General features: G+C 35.0%; 2 protein-coding genes across 8 annotated transcripts in view; one reads left to right on the forward strand and one right to left on the reverse strand.

Annotated features, from left to right (window-relative positions):
* Window positions 1–16,526, reverse strand: part of LOC126857064 (calcitonin receptor-like) — a 72,717-nt gene extending 56,191 nt beyond the window's left edge. Inside the window, exons 1-4 of one of the 7 annotated variants that reach the window (XM_050606154.1) lie at window positions 16,099–16,523; window positions 15,030–15,382; window positions 5,582–5,662; window positions 28–145 (exon numbers count right to left, since the gene is read on the reverse strand). In XM_050606154.1, coding sequence (XP_050462111.1) covers window positions 28–145; window positions 5,582–5,608 — 145 coding nt within the window. In that variant the 5' untranslated portion in view covers window positions 5,609–5,662; window positions 15,030–15,382; window positions 16,099–16,523. Of the gene's footprint in view, window positions 1–27; window positions 146–5,581; window positions 5,663–15,029; window positions 15,994–16,098 lie in introns of those variants that run through there. The other 6 variants (XM_050606153.1, XM_050606156.1, XM_050606155.1 and 3 more) reach the window with 6 other exon arrangements.
* Window positions 16,527–17,421: 895 nt separating this feature from the next.
* LOC126857065 (uncharacterized) lies at window positions 17,422–20,278 on the forward strand. The gene has a single exon (XM_050606161.1). The coding sequence runs from the start codon at window positions 18,983–18,985 to the stop codon at window positions 20,264–20,266; it is 1,284 nt and encodes a 427-aa protein (XP_050462118.1). The 5' UTR covers window positions 17,422–18,982; the 3' UTR covers window positions 20,267–20,278.
* Window positions 20,279–20,297: the final 19 nt, after the last annotated feature.

The raw sequence follows: 20,297 nt of genomic DNA on the forward strand, positions 1-20,297 counted from the left end.
AATATAAAAAAATACTTTATACTTTACCCGGTGGCAGCGTCGTATTCGCGTCTTTCAGCTTCATGCATTCTTGCTCGCGTTCCAGTAGAATCCGACGAAGTTCTTCATCGAGTAGTGTGCTACCCACCGTCGTGTTTCCCGCCATCTGTTTGGCAAACGACGCGTAGAATATTAATGAGTTACAGTGGCAAAAGTAAGGTAAGTAATAAATGGCTCTTACACACATTATGGCATAACTTTACTTATTCCGTAAGGCTATTTAACATACGGCACGTATTCTCGAAGAGAATAAAGAAGAGAAACCCAAATAGAGCCTTACGATAACGCTTTACATTTAGATAAGCCATATTTCACAGTACTAAAAAAAGATATGATAAAAAAAGATAATTGATTAAAAATTATACAAACTATATATCTTATTGTTATATAATTTATAAAAATAAAATTTTTCTTTGGTGTCAGAGATCAAATTTATATATTAATGATAAATGAAAAATAAATGTATTAGAATTACCTCGACCGTCGTAAAATATATTCTAGAAAAGATATTTTACGACAAGATTATAAAATGAATTGTGAAATTGCTGTCTCGTGTTCTTTTGATCTTCTGTTATCACATTTTCATTACATTCTCTATATATATTCTCTTTGCATTCGCGTTCGATTGCATCAGCTCTCTGTCACGATCACATTCGTTATAACATCGCAAATTTGCCGATTATTCGTAAAGGTCGTCGTCGCTTCAATTTTGTCGCGCGACGCTACGTGATTGCTGCGAAACTTTGCAGAGATAGATAGATAGATATAAATCGTCGCCGTTGGTGAGATGAATTTCAACGCATTATCGAGGAAATCCTTTCATTGAGGTCCGACACGGCCTGTGTCGGATAACTTTATTGCATAGAAATGAACGTTATTGCATCCGGTCAAAGCATTCACGATATGAAATAATGAGACGAAGCGTTTTACGACAAAGCCATTTACGCACTAGGCGAAAAAGTGTTGGATTCTCGCGGAGTCGAGATACGCGTGAAAGTTTATCGCACGAATAATCGTCACGTCAAATTTCCGATATTAATTATTCCCGATCGCTGGAATACGCAATCATAACATTGATTGTGACGAAAAAACACATAACTAAAATGCAACTTTATGCAAAGAGTCGCATAAAGTTCTTTACAACGAATTTTACGCGACTTTTCGCAATACTAAAAAATTGATTAAAAAATGACAAAAATATTTATTTAAATAAAGTATTCTATCTTAATTATCTTTTTTATACTAAAAGTAATATTTAGTATAAGTTTTATATATTAAATTAACACACACAAATATATTTATAATGTATATTATATATATACATAGTTATATATTAACAAATGTCATAGCAATCAACATAAAAATGTATTATTGGCACGCTTCATAACATCATAAATAAACAAGTACCCAGCTAACAGACATTATCGGCTTTGTAACGCATACATTTGTTACTCAGCCAACACACTCCACTTATTCATTAATTAATTACTTCATATAGTTGTGCCATGTGTTGCCGTATTGGGATTACGTTGCAGATCTGAACGAACAAAAGCTGCTGCTTATTTACGCAACGTATAATTTATTTCATCTAACTATATAACCATAAATAGAATCTTAAATAAGTGATATAATGAAAATGAATAATGGAAAGCTGTAGTATATAATAATATAAATGAAGCACACATCCATAAAAAAAAGTCAAACAATGTTTCATATTAGGATTAATCATATATTATAATTTTGCAAAGCATTTTTTTAATAAAACAACATTTTAATTAAAATAATTAATAAAAGTTATTAACACAAAGAAAACATACTTCATATAGCAATTTATGTAAACTCAAATGCAATTTACCATAAAAATATTAATTGAATGGAAACAAAATGCAGAATATTCGACGAGAACGAATATTTTCGATGTCTTTTTTCTATTATCGCTATATTTGATTGCAATGCCATCCGTAAACCATTCCTAAACCACGCTAGACACACGAGCGACAAACATCAATGATAATTCGCGAAAAATCGACATTCTCCACATCTCGTAAATGCAACACGTCTCTTCCTAAATCGAACGACCCGGTAAATAGTGACTCGTCAATTTACATTCAATTAAACGCCTCCGATTGTCAGAAGATTCATGAATTTACATTTCGCTGAAATTTCACGCCGCATCAAAAAAGCGTACCTACGCACACATTTACGTCACTGTAATACTTCACGGTAGTAACATCACACCATCTGAGTGAAACAAGATATTCGCGCAATGTAAAAAACACCGTTTGCTTTCAAATTTATATAAAATAAAATAATTGAGCACAAAAGTATTCTTGCAACAGTTACAAACGCGTTTCATCAAAAGTTTTCTCAAAGTACAGCGCCATTTTCGGTTTTTAAAAGTTGAAACATTTTGTCACATGTTGTCACATTTTATTGAAATATCTTATTACGTGAAAAGGAGAAAATAGATATTTTATTGTTCGGACATTTTATGACTGTAAGCGCGCTATGCGTATGCTTGGTATAAGAGAACAAAAAGTAATAGACCAAAGGAAAACGAAAATAAAATTGGGTGTGATGATCAAAACCGAAAGTAACAAGATTTCAATATTGAATTATCGAATGAGCTTCTCTATTTTAACACTGGCTCAGCTGCCTTGCTAACTCAATTCCAAGGCAATCGGGTTTCTCCTTTTTTTTTTTTTTTCTTTTCCTTTCTTTTTTAAGCTTTAACCTACATTTTCACCGTATATTTTTAACGCTAAATATAATTAATTCATTTTGAGCTTTATTTAAATGCGTCTTGAGTAAACAATTGCGAATTTGCAAAGGCAATTTTGAATCTGCTCTTCATATTCTCATCGTATATTTAACGAAATAGAAATGATATTGATATCATCTGCCTTGTGGCACTGTGTAGTGGGATTCTTTATCAATTTTCTCACACCATGAGCAGGACGCTATCATTTAATTTTATGGTAGTTTGAATAATTTTATGATAGTTTGAATAAGATTGTGTTCGGCGTTCATGGCCATTTTCGGTGACGATTTTTTTTTTTTTAGATTATCTTGCAGAGTTTGAATGAGAGTTTGAAAGAGTGAAAAAGGAAAGGGCTAAACAACGCCGCGTGTTTTGCCAAAAACTCGTTATAATAAAAAACAACGCGTGTGCAGGTGCATTGTTGTGGTGGTGTAGGCACTCGATGAATTGCTGGCTCATGCCTCCGCCCGCTTCTTTTTCATTGCCTCCGTCAAACTCTGCAGGAAGATCTAAAAAAAAGTCTAGAAAATTGTCACGAATGCCAAACACAACCTCGTTCAAACCATCATAAAACGTAAACTAAGAACGATAGCGTCATGGTCATAGTGTGAGAAAGTTGCTAAAGGATTTCACTACACAGTGCCACAAAACGAATGGCCTCACGTCATTATATATTCTTTTTTTAAGTTTGGTTTCTTTATGAACAGCCCTTGTACATATAATTATATAGAATACCTCTTTTAGAAGATGAAAAGGTAAAATTATATTATCAAATAGCCATGTCATATCGTAGTATAATCTAGAAAAAGCAAATTATAGAAACGGACAAATGTTGTTCCTGTGTCATGATTTTATGGTTATTTTCAGCGCGACAAAATTTGCGTAATTTTAAAATGCAATCATTAATATATGTTACATTATCGACGCGATTCACAGTTTAATCGTACTGCTTTTAGCGGGCGATCCTTGAATGTTATACCTTGCGACAATGTGTAATTTGCAATAACAAATAACGACTCGCAAAATAAATAAATATTTGGACAGCCGAGAAATATTTTTGATGAAAAAGATGATATGAGCCTAATGAGTTTGACACAACCGATAGCACGACTTCCGTTATCGTTCAAGGAAACGTCAGATCTATCTTCGCGTCCTCCTTTCTTGTCGATCGTTTACGAGATTCTCACATTGTTGAGTTGCTGATTGATGAGTACCATTGATTTGAGGGCTCTTAAAAGGATTTCACCTCGTTGAATGATAAAAGAACGGGAGAGAGAGAATATCAGTTAAATCGGTTTAATCGATAACCGAATGAAAGCCGATTTAATACAACGACATAATACATTATTTTCAGCTTCATTATATTTCGTTAGACCAGGAATATTAAGAAGAAAAAAAGATTCACTCACACACACACACACACATATTGAAGCAATCTATAATTTTCTAAACCTACGAGATTTTTAATTTACGTTTACAAAAAGAGGGAGAATAAATGTTCTTCTCGGATAAACGATATTGTGATTACTGGGAATTTAATTTTAGAAATATCAAACTCAAAAAAAAAAAAAAAAAATGTGTAGTAAAATCTTTGGTTACAATACTACATTATTATTACTTTTATTGTAAATTTCTCTGTCTCAATACTATCCAATACAAAAATTAGATAAATTAGATCTTATTCTTTTATTTACATATATAATTAAATGTTATCAGACACTCTTGCATATTTCAAACTTTGAGTTCATGCATCGTAATATTCACGAATATTCAACGAATTTTAAAGCAAACTGACAGGAATCGCGAATAATGACACACGCGCGCGCGCGCGCACCAAATTTACTTTATTTATAAAACAACGTAAAAATAAAAGATCGTTAAATTACTTAAGTAATCAAAATACATAAAAACGTACGTACACAAAAATATGTCTCTCATTCTCATACGGAGTCAATATTTAGAATGTAAAGATTGCTCAATTTTACATTACACAAAAAGAAACTTTAAGTCACAATAAAATTTTGGCGAGCAATCACGGTCTAGAAATATTATAGATATAAAGAGATAGATTCAACATTGGCGTATTAGTGTATATATTTGTTCGTAACAAAAGACTGCCAGGTTATTTTTTTTCCTTATCTACGCACACCGAAACTATCTCATTGACAGTCATTCTTCAGAAACGATATTCATAAGTTATATGACAAGATTAAAAAAGTAAAGTAAAGTAAAATAAAGTAAAAGTTAAATAAAAGTTAAAATAAAGTAAAAAAATAAAATATTATTATAATAAGTAAAATAATATAATAAGAATGAGATTTATATTGTAATATTATAATAATATATAAAAAAATCTCTCTTAATTTATTTATTCTTTAATTTAATTTACTTTTTATTTTGTATCTTATTATATTTTAACAGAAATTATCAATAATATGTATTACACATTATCCTTATAGCCAATGTTGAGTTTATTTTTCTATACATGTATGAGAAATGCTCTCTGATATTTCGTGCAAACTTGAAATGCCTATCATGAGAATATATTGAATTTTTTACGATAATCTTTTCTTTCATATTCTTTTGAAAAAAGATTATAAAAAGCAGAAGTTATTCGCATTTCAAATTTGCGAATATATTTTTACGCAGAAAAAAAGCGAAAATAAAGATGTACATATATGCGTGCGCAACACGAAAAAATCAAATTCTATCATTTTTAAAATAACATTTAACAAACAAGATCACAAACACGAGACATTTTATGGACATTGGCTTACTAACCTCAGTCTGTATCTCCATGATTGACATTATTGACAGGTTGTAAATATGAAATATGTTAGAAAGCTTTGGATTACACCAGATCTGGAATAACAAAAACAAATACATTCAAAAGTGACACAAAGAAAGCGTTTTAATTATTACATTTTGTAAATAATTTCACGTTTAAGAAAAATTCTTCATATGCGCCAGAGATATTGTTCGGCGATCACAATTTATGAGAACATTTCAGTAAAAATAACATACGAAATATGTAAAGAAAATATATTTGTTACTGACAAAAGAGAAGGAAAAAGAAAATATTACAACCAACCAAAAAATAAATAAATAAATAAACGCTAAATAGTCATTCCTCGCACTTTTTTTATAGAAAATATTCCTTATTTTAAATTCGAATTATATATCTGAATAGAGGAAACACGATAAGAAGTGCTTTGTGGTAAACGTGAAACTTCTAATGACGCCAGGCTGGAATGATAAATGTAGAACGATATATGCGGTCTGTATATATACGGAAAAAGAGCAAACGCATTACGTAAGCGTCGTGTTCGTGGTCTCACCGATTTATTTTAAGAGGCACCCGAACCGACTTTGAGTCGGACACTTCTTTCGAATTCGATATGCGGTCTGTCCTAATTTTTACCCGAGTTACGAAACCGAGCCGATATTTTCGCGTCCAATTTTACGCCCCCGCAACTGTTTCCATTTACCTCAACCCTCTCGCATCTACACGTCGGGACGCATCGATTCAATTTCCATTCTATTAAGATCAGCAGGTGGTAGAAGAGCGCTTTCTCGCTGAACGAAACTCTAATCGTAAGTCTTCGATGTGAAACCATTCTGCGCGATCTACCGCAAAGGTCACGAACGCGGGGCGATTGATAGCTCGTCGATCGGTAGGAGTCCAATCGTCCCTTGACAACTATCAATCGACGAGCTAACGGTCGAGGCTTATGGACAACATAAGATTAATCGATCGTTGGTAGCGGTTTTTCCGTAACCTAGAAACTAACGGAAAAGAGATTTCATACTAATGCGAAACGGTCTACTTGCTTCGTTATCAAATCAAATCCATTGTAAACGATCAAATATGTTATTAATACATTTAATTAAAAATCAACGTAAAAATATAAATGTAATTCAAAGAGATGGCGTAAAGAAAAATAGGGAGGAAAATTATTCGATGATTTTAAGGGAAAGGAAATAAACGCATCAAAGAACATATGTTTGTCACTTACATGACGCAGATTTAAAAAAAATGCATTGAACTTTTCGTAATGTATATTCCTTCGTCGCAATTATTTCTATTCTCGTTTCCAAACGTTTAGTGGTTTTGAATTCGACATGTACCGCGAGATGTGCGAGGAATTGTGATTCCGCGTTATCTGGCGCCTTGCCAGCTTTCCTACGCATTAACGATCGTCCACGGCTTTCCGACATACGAATCTATCTCCAACCGACATATCAACATCCTGCATCCTGGGTAACGATCGTACGACATTTCCGAATAAGATGATACGACATAAGATGAGACAGACACGATACGCATCAAGTTTGCTCGCGCATTCATTCTCGCGAAACCCTAAAAATTCCTTCATTCAATCGTTATTAAATTATCAATCGTTGAATTTCTCTGGTTGGAATTTCAAATACACGACGAACGATAACGGTAAAACAGCGCAATTCCGCGTTTGATTATTAAAGCGTGTAAAATTTAAATTATCCCGTCCATTTTTCTCTCTCCATCGGTTTATCAGAGAGAAGAGTTTAAAGAGGGACGCAAACTGCCCAAACTGTTGTATTTTTAATATATTAAATTAGATGATTTTATGTTCCATTTCATTTATGTTTTGAGTTAAGCAATGCATTTCAGAAATTTCATCAAATCCAAATTACGTCACTCCATTCATTGCACATTGAAAATATTATTTCAAATAACATTAATATCTCGAATTATCATCCTGCCTGTGACATTTCTATCTCGTCCCCTCCGCAAATGTTTCACGTGTACGTGTCTCTTTGCGACTCGCAAAACTGCAAGTCAAAGTCGAGTCAGCTGGCATATGCTAGTCATGAAAAAAATTCTTTTCGCGAGGAATTCACTTAGGACTCGTCCCTTTTTAAAGCCCGCATGGCAAATCAGCGTGCAAATCTCACGGTCAAGTCTCACGCGGTCGCACCGCGTGTATCTCTATGAAAATAGAATTTACGACGATGGCAGTCAGCCAATAAATCATTCCAGTCTAAGGCAGCGGTCCATCGGTATCGATCTCCCTTCGCCTCCGCTAAATCGGCGGATTCGTAAACATGTAAATTAAATTAGACGCCATTAGATTATTCGAAAGAATAGCCGGATAGCGGGATGAGTTATTTTCGCAGCCGGTATCGTCTTTTACTCGGCATCCATCTTGATATACCGTCCCCTCTTGTCATCGATGGTTCGCCATTCTTGAATAAATGGATGTTGCGCTCTGTCACGCTTATCCCGAGCCTTTAACGAGCAATGTCAACGACAGCCGACAGTTATGCTGTCAGAATCCTCTCTTGGTATCGTTGCGTCGCCGTCTCGCTCCAAGGCTCCATTTTGTCGCGCGTTTGTTAAAAGTATCCGCGCAGTTTATTTACAAAGTGTCTCGCGCACGCATAAGCGGATGCTCCTTTCAAAGAATACCAAAGGAGAAGGGAGCAAAGTGAGGAAAAACAGCGATCGATTTTACTAGAGTCGATACTTATTCCAAGTTATTCAAAATTTCCGTCTCGACTCGACTTTGTTTTATCAAAAGTTTAAATTAATATTATAATTGATTGATATTAAAAAATGATTAAATTCAATTTATTTATGCAATTCCCGTAGCTAAAACTCCCGGCATTTACGATCGAGGATTGAAAACGTGGCGCGCGCAAATTGCAATCTCCTATAAATCTCCTAAGCGAGGAAGGTCAGATCCGAATTGGTCGTAGAATCTGTGACGGCGATAATATCCGCGTGAGTGTATGCGTACGCGCGCCAAGAGCTCCCTATAACAATGTGTTACACAAAAGCTAGACGTAATATCCGAACGTATATAATATTGTAACTAACCGCACCGCGCGACAAGATGCTTTGAATGACAATTACCAAGTCTCGAAACTCTTCGGCGTTTCAACAAGATACGAGCGTTTCTACGCTATGCATTAGTTCCCGTTCCAATAACTAGTTGCGTAGCAATTATTATCGCTTATTTCAAGAAAAGACGTTTCTCGTTTACCGCTCGAATAGATACTAACTATCGAGCTGCAAAGGAAATGGCGCGACAGCGGCGAGGTTAATATAAGTGGCTCGCAAATAGAAATGGCTCCTTACGAAATTAATCTTTGCACACTGCTATGTTAGAAACAATTACGCAAATTATATTGTATATTTACATAAATTATATCTGTGTGAATAATTGCTCGAATTACTTATACAGGTTATTGAATAAACGTTTGCGTTAATTAAAATGTTTCGTTTTCATAAAATATAAACGCTGCAAAAAGAAACGGTGCTTCTCTCTTTTTCTCCCTCTCTCTCTCTTTCTTTCTCTTTCGCACAATAAAATCGTCAGGCTAATTATTCGGCATTGATCGCGCTCGCAGTGATTAAAAACGGTAATTATATCGTTTAAAATATAAGATAATAAAGTAATAGCGCTCTTTCTTCTCATATGAGAATCCTCTTGACACAAAAAGGACAATGATATTAATCGCGTGGAATGATAAATAATATTTAATAAATATTATGTAAATAGAGCACAACCCCATCCAGGAATGGATCGGGTTTTAGCTCTTCATGACGATAAATAATCACAGATGATAATCGAGATGATAATCAGATGCGATATTGCTCACGATATTGTGATGATATTAAAAATGTAACCAAGTAAGAAAGCAATAGTGTGCGTTCTCGCGACACTTTGCGCTATAAAGAAAATTCCAAACCATAAAATCATAAAACCATCTGACTGGATTGATACGATATTCGCGTGAAAATATAGAAAATATATCTATGTATACATACTTGAGGTACAATATCGTATCGCCGCACCTATGCTTGTATATGTATCGTGCAACAATCGTATCGGAACACAATTTGTGTGGGATGCTATTCCCTATTCCCTATATATTTACTCAACTCCATTCGGCAAATTCTATAGCAAGATACGTATATCTAAATGTATATGTCGCGTGCGGAATGCATATAAAAGCCGCATCGCATGAGAGAGATTATAAACATAAACTATTTCGCGATATTAAATATGTCCATCGCTCGATGTGTAATAGGATTGCCGTTGTACGTGATATTAATTGCATACTGTTGTTGTTCTCGTGAGAAGGAAGGACGCATTTAATTATGGATTAAAAAGAAAGAAAAGTAATTATATAAAAGTGGCATGGAACACGCATTGTCCGATTAATGCACACTTCGATATTTCATTACGTCAAAATCGTTTGATGCGATTTAAAAAAGCATTCGTGCAGATAATATCAAAATGAGTATTACCGTTCTTTACATTTAAAAGATATATCAAGCTACGATACATCGTTTGTAAATATATAAGATGTTAAAAAAAGAAAAAATATTGTATATATCATTAATATGATTCTTTCTTGGAAAATATTTTTGTATATTTAATTCCGTTTATACATTTAGATGTATCCTCGTATACACAAAGCAAGAAACAGTTTAGCATATCACAAACATGTTGCCAAGCTCTAAATAAGAAAATGTTGAACGTGAATGGGTAAATATGCAAATATTATGCGCATGTGAAATATGTAAAATTATACGCTTATAGATGAAATACGTGAAAAAATAAAAATTATCGTTCAAATAGGATCGCAAACACGTGGCTCTTTCGTTATTCAATGCAGAGACGTCGCAAAATAGAGGGAAAAAAAATTTATTTTATTTAAAAATCTAAAAACTTAATAGAATAAAGGTAAAAGTGGTGTTTGGTGTATATCTGCTATAATTAATTTATTGCAATAGAGAGCAAACAAATTTAATGCCTTATTGAAATATTTTGAGTAAAATGATATATATATATATATATACACACGCGCGTGTAGAAGCTTTATTTGTATATATTTTTTTCTTATATCGTAATTTTGTGCCGTATAGCTCGTTTTCGGTCTCGTACTATCCCGGTCTATCGAACCGAGTTTTTCGCTTTTATGAATGCGTGCATGTGTATACCGTTCATTTATATGTATATACAGTGTAGCCTGAGCCCGGACATAGAAGGTACGCTCGCGCAAAGAGCCGAAGACCGAGGAGGAAGCGAAGGAAGGTCACTCGATAATGCTCTCTCGACGACGTGGCTATTAACCGTGCGAGGAGGCGAGGGAGATGCGAGAAGCAAAGAGTAGAGCACGAGGTTCTCGGTTCTCTCTGTGTTCGCTCGCTTCGCTCGGATGCACGCCCAGTAAGGCATCAGACGTCCTACATCGATCACATCATCGGCCCTTTCGATACACGCGATAGGTCCATCGATATAAATGGATTCGAGCGAATTGCACGTACGACGGCGAGAAAATAGATGAGACAAGACAGTAGTCTTAAAAGACTTTGTTTTGTCTCATTTTTATCCCTCAGGTTAGTTAGATGAAAAATATAACCATTATCTCTCTCTCTCTCTCTCTCTCTCTCTCTGTCTTTCTTTTTTTCGCACGCGTGCGAAGATATATGCATATAATGACATATATCATAGCACATAAAACATCTCGATCGTAAAATAGGAGAGAGATCGTATTTTCCAACCCTTCTTGCGAAGATGTTGAAGATGCATTTACGCGGAGGATTTACCATTCTTTTTCGGAATATTTTATGCGTGTACAAGTACACACATATCTACAATAGCGCTAAAATGTGCGTATAGTTAGGGATTATCATTTCAAATGATAACAAACTGTCACGTAGACAAGTTTGGACAAATATTTTAGAAACAGTGCGTCTGAGATGGAAATTAATAGACGCGTTTATTGATTAATTCGCGAAAAAACTTTTGCAAAACGAATCGTTGGAAATCGAAAGGTCACGGTCGTTTTTGTAATATATGTAAACATATTCGACGCGACATGTACTTGTCAGAGATATTAAACTGTTAAGTGTCAAAATGGCAAAACCTGTACTATTATTTATTATACTACTTTTTATTTGTCACGTAATTGTTTGGTTAGTCGATGATAATAGTGTATTCTCTGTAGTAATAAACCACTGCCATTTTTATTACTTCGTTTATACGTATCATATATGTATATATTTATTCGGTGTTACTACATATATATATATATATGTAATAAAAAAAAAAACCAAAGTAAAATTTAAATAATTTAATATTACCATTTAATATTTTCCCAAAACTATAGTATTATCTATAATTAGTCTATTTGTTTTATTCGCTATGCGCAATACGAGGTCTTTTCATTCATATGCTTGTGATAAATTGACTTCCTGAATAGTCGCGACAAGAGACACAGCTGTTGTGGAAGCAACGAAGAGACTGTTCGTCGTATAATTATTTACATGTTATCTACGACTCTTGACTAATAACATTATAATTAAGTTGAACATGGAATTACAATCCGTTTTATTGCTAACGTATTTCAACGGTAAGATAAATTATAATATTCCTCATTCTCGATTCAATCGCCATGTCGTATATGACCATAGATTGTGGATTCAAAAACGTTTGTTTTGCGCTGATAGGGAGCAGGGAAATGTGGAAGCGGAAAATATACGCGATTTTATTGCTATTTCGGTAATCACGCGCAGCGTACTGTTAACGACTTTGATATAACTCTCGACGATGGTCCATCGTTAGAGAAATTTATCGAGTTAAGACGCGGGGCGTCGTATTTCTCGAGCACCTAACTACATCGTAAATTAGACGAAAATACTGCAACCACTCTCGTGAACGTTCACGATACGCACGTACATACGTGAGATATACAGTTGTGGCCTAAGTGCAAACACAGAATCGCCTGCGCTGAAATTTTTTTTCCGAGAAAGTTGCTTGAAATATAGTGGAGATGGACTTTCTTTAGCTGCACTTTCCAACCAGACATGTCTATAAAATGAGACAGCATATATCAAAGGACTTGGAGGAAAAAAGAAGGAAAAAGAGACACCATCCGAGGAAGTGTAAAGAAAAAAAAAAAAAAAAATAAAAGTGCAGGGAAAATATATAGAGCGTGAAAATAAAATGAAATGTCTAACACGTAATATTAATTACATCATTCGTTACGTTCGAATAGTCCCGAATTTTTTCGTCGCTGCACATACGAGATGAAATTATCTATGTGTGTATTAGTGTTCCAAATATATTTGCAAGTCTTATCAGAGAGAGAATGCTACTTCTCTACAAGATGGAGAAACCTGCGTATATACCTAACGAACGTAATTAATTGGAACAGGAAACTCGCGAATAGGAATTCATCCTGTGAAATTGAATTCGAAATCGTCGAAATGATGAATTAGATTGAAAATGTTTGAGTTATTTTCTATCCGCTTCCGTTCACATCTACTATCACTTTATACTCCTCGCGAATGATTACTCGTCCTGCACTAATTTCTTGTCAGAAATAGAGTGCAAAATTATGTGAGAAAATTATAAAGCAATTTATTCCAAAGTATATTGCAATCGTTATTAAAAAAATTAACTCTCTTTCAGAAAAATTAAAGTAAATAGAAAAAGATAGAAAAAATATCTTTTAGAATTAAAAAAAAATATTCAAAGGGTTTTAAATTGGTTTTTTGGTAATTGGTTTAAAAAATTAGGAGAGAATCCATGAACGGATTGAATTTGTTTTTGTATCAATTTTTTTTTCTACTTGAACCATCTTTCCCGAGAATTATTTGATGAAAGAAGTATTAAACAGTATGAAGGTGTATTCACTCAAATTATATTTATAATTTGCTAAAAACACACGACCGTTTGTAATTCGAAATTTATTATTATTATTTATTTCGTATAAATATCGCATCGCACAATGTTACGTCGTTGAATCGAGAGAGCCTAAATTCAGCGCTAAATGGATTAGACTGTTGTCTTAAGAAAGTGATTCATGTTTTATAAAGCAAGTTTATTCCTATCATATAAAAATATGCGAACTTTCGGTTCAAAATCTTATAACATGATATGAGACGTCGAGTAAAGTAAAAACGTACAAAATCATCTACATAGTCAAAAATATTTTCTATGAAAACGGTAAATTTGAAGAAACTAATATCCATTTTGCAACATTTTAATCGACAATACTTTAGGAAAAATACATTTAAAAGCTTCTCTATCTATTTTTACGTATTTAAAAATATTTTCATTTAATTTTTTTATAAATGCAATCTTTATATTTATTATACGGATGAATTGTCGAATTATTACGTTTAACGCTAAATACTCGCGAAACGCATAGATAAAAAATAAATATAGGCACTGAAATACTGCAATACTTGCAATCTCTTTGAAGATCATGTGTGCGTGCGTGTGTGTGTGTGTGTGTGTGTGCGCGCGCGCGCGCGCGTGTGTGCGTGTATATATAAAATTCTGTTATATTTATACAATTATACCTTATTACAATTGCTAATGCTTTTATAGCTCGTATTATTAGCTTCAGGAATCAATTGCTTTTAAGATCGAGTTTCCATCCTAAAGAAAATCTATGTAGTAAAAACAGTTTACACAACACCCACACATTACGCATTATATAACAGATGCAAGCTTTCCAAGAACTTGCATTAATTCTTAACTGATCTGATTAAGTAAAACTTCAATATCATTATTTCTCGTGGAATCTTCATTATATACATTATTGGAAAAAAAAAAGATTTAAAATGTTTCCTTTCTTTACCGGAGATTGAAATCTCAGTACATAATTTTCTGTATAATAATTGGATTAGGATGCAATTTTTTACCAACTAATGCTGCGCATACCTTTACAAATGTATATATCTCAAGAGTTTAAGTCTCTAATAAGATTATTAAGTTGTTACATGATGCAGGAAAGGAAAATTCAGCAAATTCCATTAGCTTTACATGAACATTATAAAAATATTTCAAGTATCGTGAAATAATAGTCATGAATAATGGTTTGCCGGAGTGAAAAAGAGTTATTAAGATTACTTTTATAGAGCGCACGGAGAATTAGTACAGCAGAATCATTAATCTTACGTAAGCGTTTTTCTCAAGCACGTCTACTAGCCATTTATTTCCGTTAGTTAAACAAAAAAAGAGAAGTCATATTGTGAGATTAGCACGCGCGTGATCCGATAGAAGCGTTGAGGATTCAATTCGCGAAGAAGAGACTGCGCATATAATAACCTTTGGATTACCGTACGAACGTACGAACGGTATTCGCACGGTAATTGTACACACAGCGTGCGGCATATCCATTTGAATAATTTCATCTAGGCAGCAAGGACGTGGGTACTCACCAGGGACGTGCTCGTGCTCTAGGCGTAGCCGCGATGAATCTCGTCGAACAAACGTTCGTTTCTACGGGCTGTCGTTGACGTCGGGATGTCGGGACGATTGAAGGGCGTATCTCTTATCGCCACCGAATGCCCAGAGATCGTAAATATGACGATCGGATTAACGGCTCGAGGAAGGCGTCGCGTGCCAGTCGCCGTCTCGGCCCCGCTCCGAATCGCGTTCGATCATCGGGACGGAGATCCTCGATTCACCATTCCCGATCCTGATTCCCGCGTTTCTCGATCGATCGATCGATCGTCCCTCGCACTTTCTTCGGTTATATTTGGTTAGTTGACGCAACCACCGCGCGATGATTCTACGGAGCTCCGCTATATAAGCTTGGCGAGGGAGAATACACGCGAGCCTAACGAAGCACTTTGCGAAACTTTAATTATTGCCGGGAGACATTCGTGAAAGAGAAAGAGAGACAGGTGATCCCTCCGTGTAAACTTTCTAACCTCTCCAACCGTTTGGCTAATTTGTGTGTTTATTTTAGAACGCCTCTCGTAAACGTAATATCTCGTATATACACGGGCATAGGAGACGGTCGGCTGTTTTATAAAAGAAATACTTTGCTTGTCTTGACGTTTTCCGACACGGATCAATCAATGCTAGTATATTTAAATCTTAGATATGTTAATTGCCGCTTCGCGGCAATTAGCGGAAAGCGACAAACGACAAGTGGACGCACTCCGCGCTATAAATGATTTGTCATTACCAATACTTATTAACAAAACTTGTTACACCGTTAAAAACGAAAATAAAAACTCTGCAATAATATATCGCGCTTATTAAAATAAATACCGCTATCTTTAAAGGAAAAGATCACCTGTCGACTAAACGGCATTTAAGGTCCTTCTTGATCCGCGTGTACAGTATGAGAAATCGAATCTTGCCACTCGGAAAAGCTTATTATCCCGCGCTTTTCTACTTACATGTAATATATATATATATATATATATATATATATATATATATATATATATATACTACGATGACCGGACTCGTAATGGTCGCGCAATAGTTACGCACAGATACAAGATGGTGCTCTATTTTCCTGAAACCGGCGTATCCTCAAGGCCGCGTTATCGCGACGCGAGGCACAATTCGCGACTGTCCTTCCGACGCACTCTTTTGGCGCGATTTGTTCCCCTCGCGGCGAAGTTCAGAGTTCAGAGGGCGCGCGTCCCTCTCCCTTTTCGTCGTGCTCCTTTTTTATCGCGCGGAAATTACGAAGCGATATCGACTCGACGCAACTTGCGTACCGGCGACAAACAATGGTTGACTCAATGGACGGATAAAAAAGACGAGCGCAATACCTGCTTGAAGAGTTCGGCGAAACACGCGGACGCACAGCTACCACTAAACACTAAACTCCTGCTCGAGCGGGCGCGAACCAAACGTCAACTCGAAGTGCGCGCGCCGCCGAGAAACTCACGGCAATGAATAGACAGATAGCTCCCCACCGATGATGACGACGACAACGTCTCCACAATCGCCAACAAAATAAATAAAACAGTTCCACAGACTTGCCCTTCATTTCCCACCATCGTCCCTAATCTCCATTCCCTTCCCTTCCCTTCCTTTCCTTCCTTTTCTCGTAAACTTTTCTTAATTATTTTCTTCGTCTTTGAAAAAGACGATTGAATACTATGCGCGAAATTTTATGTTTAACGTATGTTATCTTGTTTACTTAGATTTTTATTACGTGGTACAAAATGTACGAAATTATCGGATATTACAATAATATACTTTCGCGTATAAAATTAACTTTGCTAAAAAATTTACTTGCAGAAAAATGTAATGATCATTCTTTGAAAATTCCTTATACTTTAACTTCTCATGACGTTAGTAATACTAGATACTAATATTTCTTTGGGAGCATTTATCTGATTAAAGATCTCTAAATTAAATATACGTTTTTTTTTTTTACATTATATATTGACAGGATATTCTTTCCTCTTTATTTTACCGTTCAAATAGCATTTTTCTTAATAAGGAAAGAATATTTTTCAAAAAAGTCAATATATTTATATGCTTTATGAAGAAAAGAAAATGTCTAAAAAAAAACACAAAATAGAGTAGTTCAATAAGAATTGCCAAATATATTAAATGTTTTGTTTTTCCTAATCATATTTTTTTCTCTAAATTTTTCTTACGTTTTAGTCTATTAAAAGCTTTTATAATATCTCAAAATTCTTTTCAGAAATCGGGCCTTCTAAATGTTCTAAAACGTTCTATATGTTTTGCCGGAAAATATAATTGCAACGATGCGATGATTTTTTTTAGCATAATCTGAGACAAAAATATATCATTGCGAAAGATATTAATTTTTTTATAGAAATATAAAATAGCATAATCTATTTTTGTACGGGTAAGACACAATGTCGCTAAAATTATTTACAGTATTTTATTCTCCGAACGTACGCACTTACACATATCGCTCGCACTTGGATACACATTGAGTGTGTACTGAAAAAGTAATGCGTACAATAATTTAATGACCAGCTATTACAAGTCTTTTTGTGTATATACGTCACTATATAATATCCGCAATTATCTCGAAATATCAGTCAAAGATCACAAATAAATGAATAAATATTTTGTTCACATCTGTGATGTAAATTGGACCAATTAGACAAATTCGCGATCGCGATGAGTATACACATATGATTAATTACAAATATAATACATATGCGATATACATGCGCATATTTGACTATAGAGAATTTCTGGCCAATCTTTTTATCAAGTATGCCACAATGCCGATTGCTGCTATCATTATTGACTGCTACTGATATTATCGACTGTTAATTTGATGCAAGTTCAAACTTTGTCAACGAGAATTCCTGAAACGAATTTAAAAACCGTGATGTAAAACGGTATATTAATTACAGATTAATAACCATAATTCACTTATTACATAACTTACGGGCATACATGTATAGAATATACATGAATTGTCAAGTTATTTAATTAATTATATTAGCAAAAAATTGTGAGCGAGAGTTATAAAATTATTTATGTATACATTACTTGCGTACACACTTTTAATAATATTGTTACACTTTAAAATTTTAATGAATAATATATATCTATAGCAATGACTCATATATAGCTTCATATTTAGCTGTTTTTTAACACAAAAATTTACACAACTCGAATCATTTTACTTTTGATATATAAGGAAATTTAGATCAAAGCCTATGATAAGTTTTCGCGTTGACATCACACCGTCGCTATCTTATCGGAATAATGCGTTGACAACGCAAGATTTAGTACGACTATAAAAAGATCTTACTATCCCTTTAACATCTTGTAACATCTCTTTACAAATATCGTTGTGAAAATACACTCTATAAAATTATGCAAAATTGTATTTTATATACGCACATATTATATTATGCCATCTGAATTAATATTAACAAAAGCTGATAAGTATCATATAGGATAACGTCGCACGTGCCCTTTTTACAACTTTTCGTCTTCGATTAATTTCGCCTTTTCACGGGAGCCAGTATTCTCAGTCTCTTTGAGATACTGTATTAACTGTATTGTATATACTGTAATTTGTTCGTAATAAAATATTATAAATATTAATCTCTCCGTCTCCTTTATTATGATATTAAAAATATACAATAAAGCAGATAAGGTCTCTCGCGTAAATTTTTCAGACTTGTAGCTTCGCTACATTACTGCATCCTACATGTATATGTGTGTGTACAAAATCTTTTATCAGAAAATACTTTGATAGAAATATGTCGTGTTGCATGCATGCGACGAGTTAAGTCAGTTAATAAATTAATAATTTGATTAATGCATTGTCGACAAATACGACGGCTATAAAGACGATAGCTCTGTTCTAGTACCAGTTATTTCTATTCGACAGCATACGGCGATAAGTTACGGGAGAAGGATGTCTAATACCATCGTACAAATAAAACCGTGTCTTGAAACAAAGACTCTTACTGATGTTGTTATCAAGAGTAATAATAGCATTTACAAATTGCTCTCGTTTGAAGAAGTGAAAGAAGTAACAAAACTCATATTAAACGACAACGTCGCTGTAATAGAATACGCCATTCGACCATATTCCGACGGCAAACTCGGATTTCTCGGCTCTCATTATCGTTTCGATGTAATAGCTTCAACAAAGAAAGAGGAAACCATCGCTCTCTCGCTCTTTCTCAAGACTATACCTTACGAAGTGCCCGAGCAAGCCGATTATGTGATAAAGAAGGGTGTCTTCCAGAATGAGATCAATTTTTACGGTGTCATAATGCCGCTGCTCTGCGAGGGATATCGCGGAAAGCCATGGGCGCCAATGTGCTACAAAGTGACAAACAATTTGATGGTATTCGAAGAGTTGGGCCGTAAGGGTTACTCGACGCGAAACAAGCTCTTCGACGAGACGCTCGTACGCGCGGGTTTAAGCGCTATCGCGCGGCTGCACGCCGCTTCTTTATTATCAGAGGCGCGACTCGACGTACCCCTCAATCAATTACATCCCGACGCTTTCACGGAGAAAGGTTTCGCTCGTAATGAGATGACGCGAAAATGGATGGAACCGGGTTTTGACGTAGCCGCGGCCGTAGCCGAAAATCAGGGATATGATCCTCATCTGGTACGCGCGGCTTGCGAAAAGATATATGACATTACGGAGCCATCATGCACAAAGACAAACGTGGTCAGTCACGGGGATCTCTGGGCCAACAATCTTATGTTCAATAACGACGTACCACCTAATTGTTTGCTAGTAGATTATCAACTATCGAGATACTCTCCCTTGGCGCATGACGTTGCGCAGTTTTTGTATCTGTGCACGGATCGAAGTTTCCGAGAAGCGCGGGAAAACGCGATGCTGCGGCACTATTACGAAACATTATGCGAAATCCTAAATGCTCACGAGACGCCCCAAAAACCCGCCTGGTCAGAAGTGGTCGAGGGTATGGAAGAACAACGTTTGGGTGCCCTTATTACCGCGGCACTCTACTTTCCTACGGTTTTGATGAACGAAAGTCTCGGTGCGCAAATCATGAACGATTCGGCATCTTACACCGAATATTATTTTCAAGATAGAAAAAAGTTTGTCTTGTCGAACATGAAGAAAGACTCGATCTACGAGAGAAGGATTAACGAAGTCGTCATCGAAATAGCTGAGCTTGCTTCGCGATTAGATCAATTACCGAAACCATCTTAAAATCAAACATGTAACGTTCGTACAATTGACT

This window comes from Cataglyphis hispanica, chromosome 20 (assembly GCF_021464435.1).
Source record: "Cataglyphis hispanica isolate Lineage 1 chromosome 20, ULB_Chis1_1.0, whole genome shotgun sequence".
Lineage (NCBI taxonomy): Eukaryota > Metazoa > Arthropoda > Insecta > Hymenoptera > Formicidae > Cataglyphis > Cataglyphis hispanica.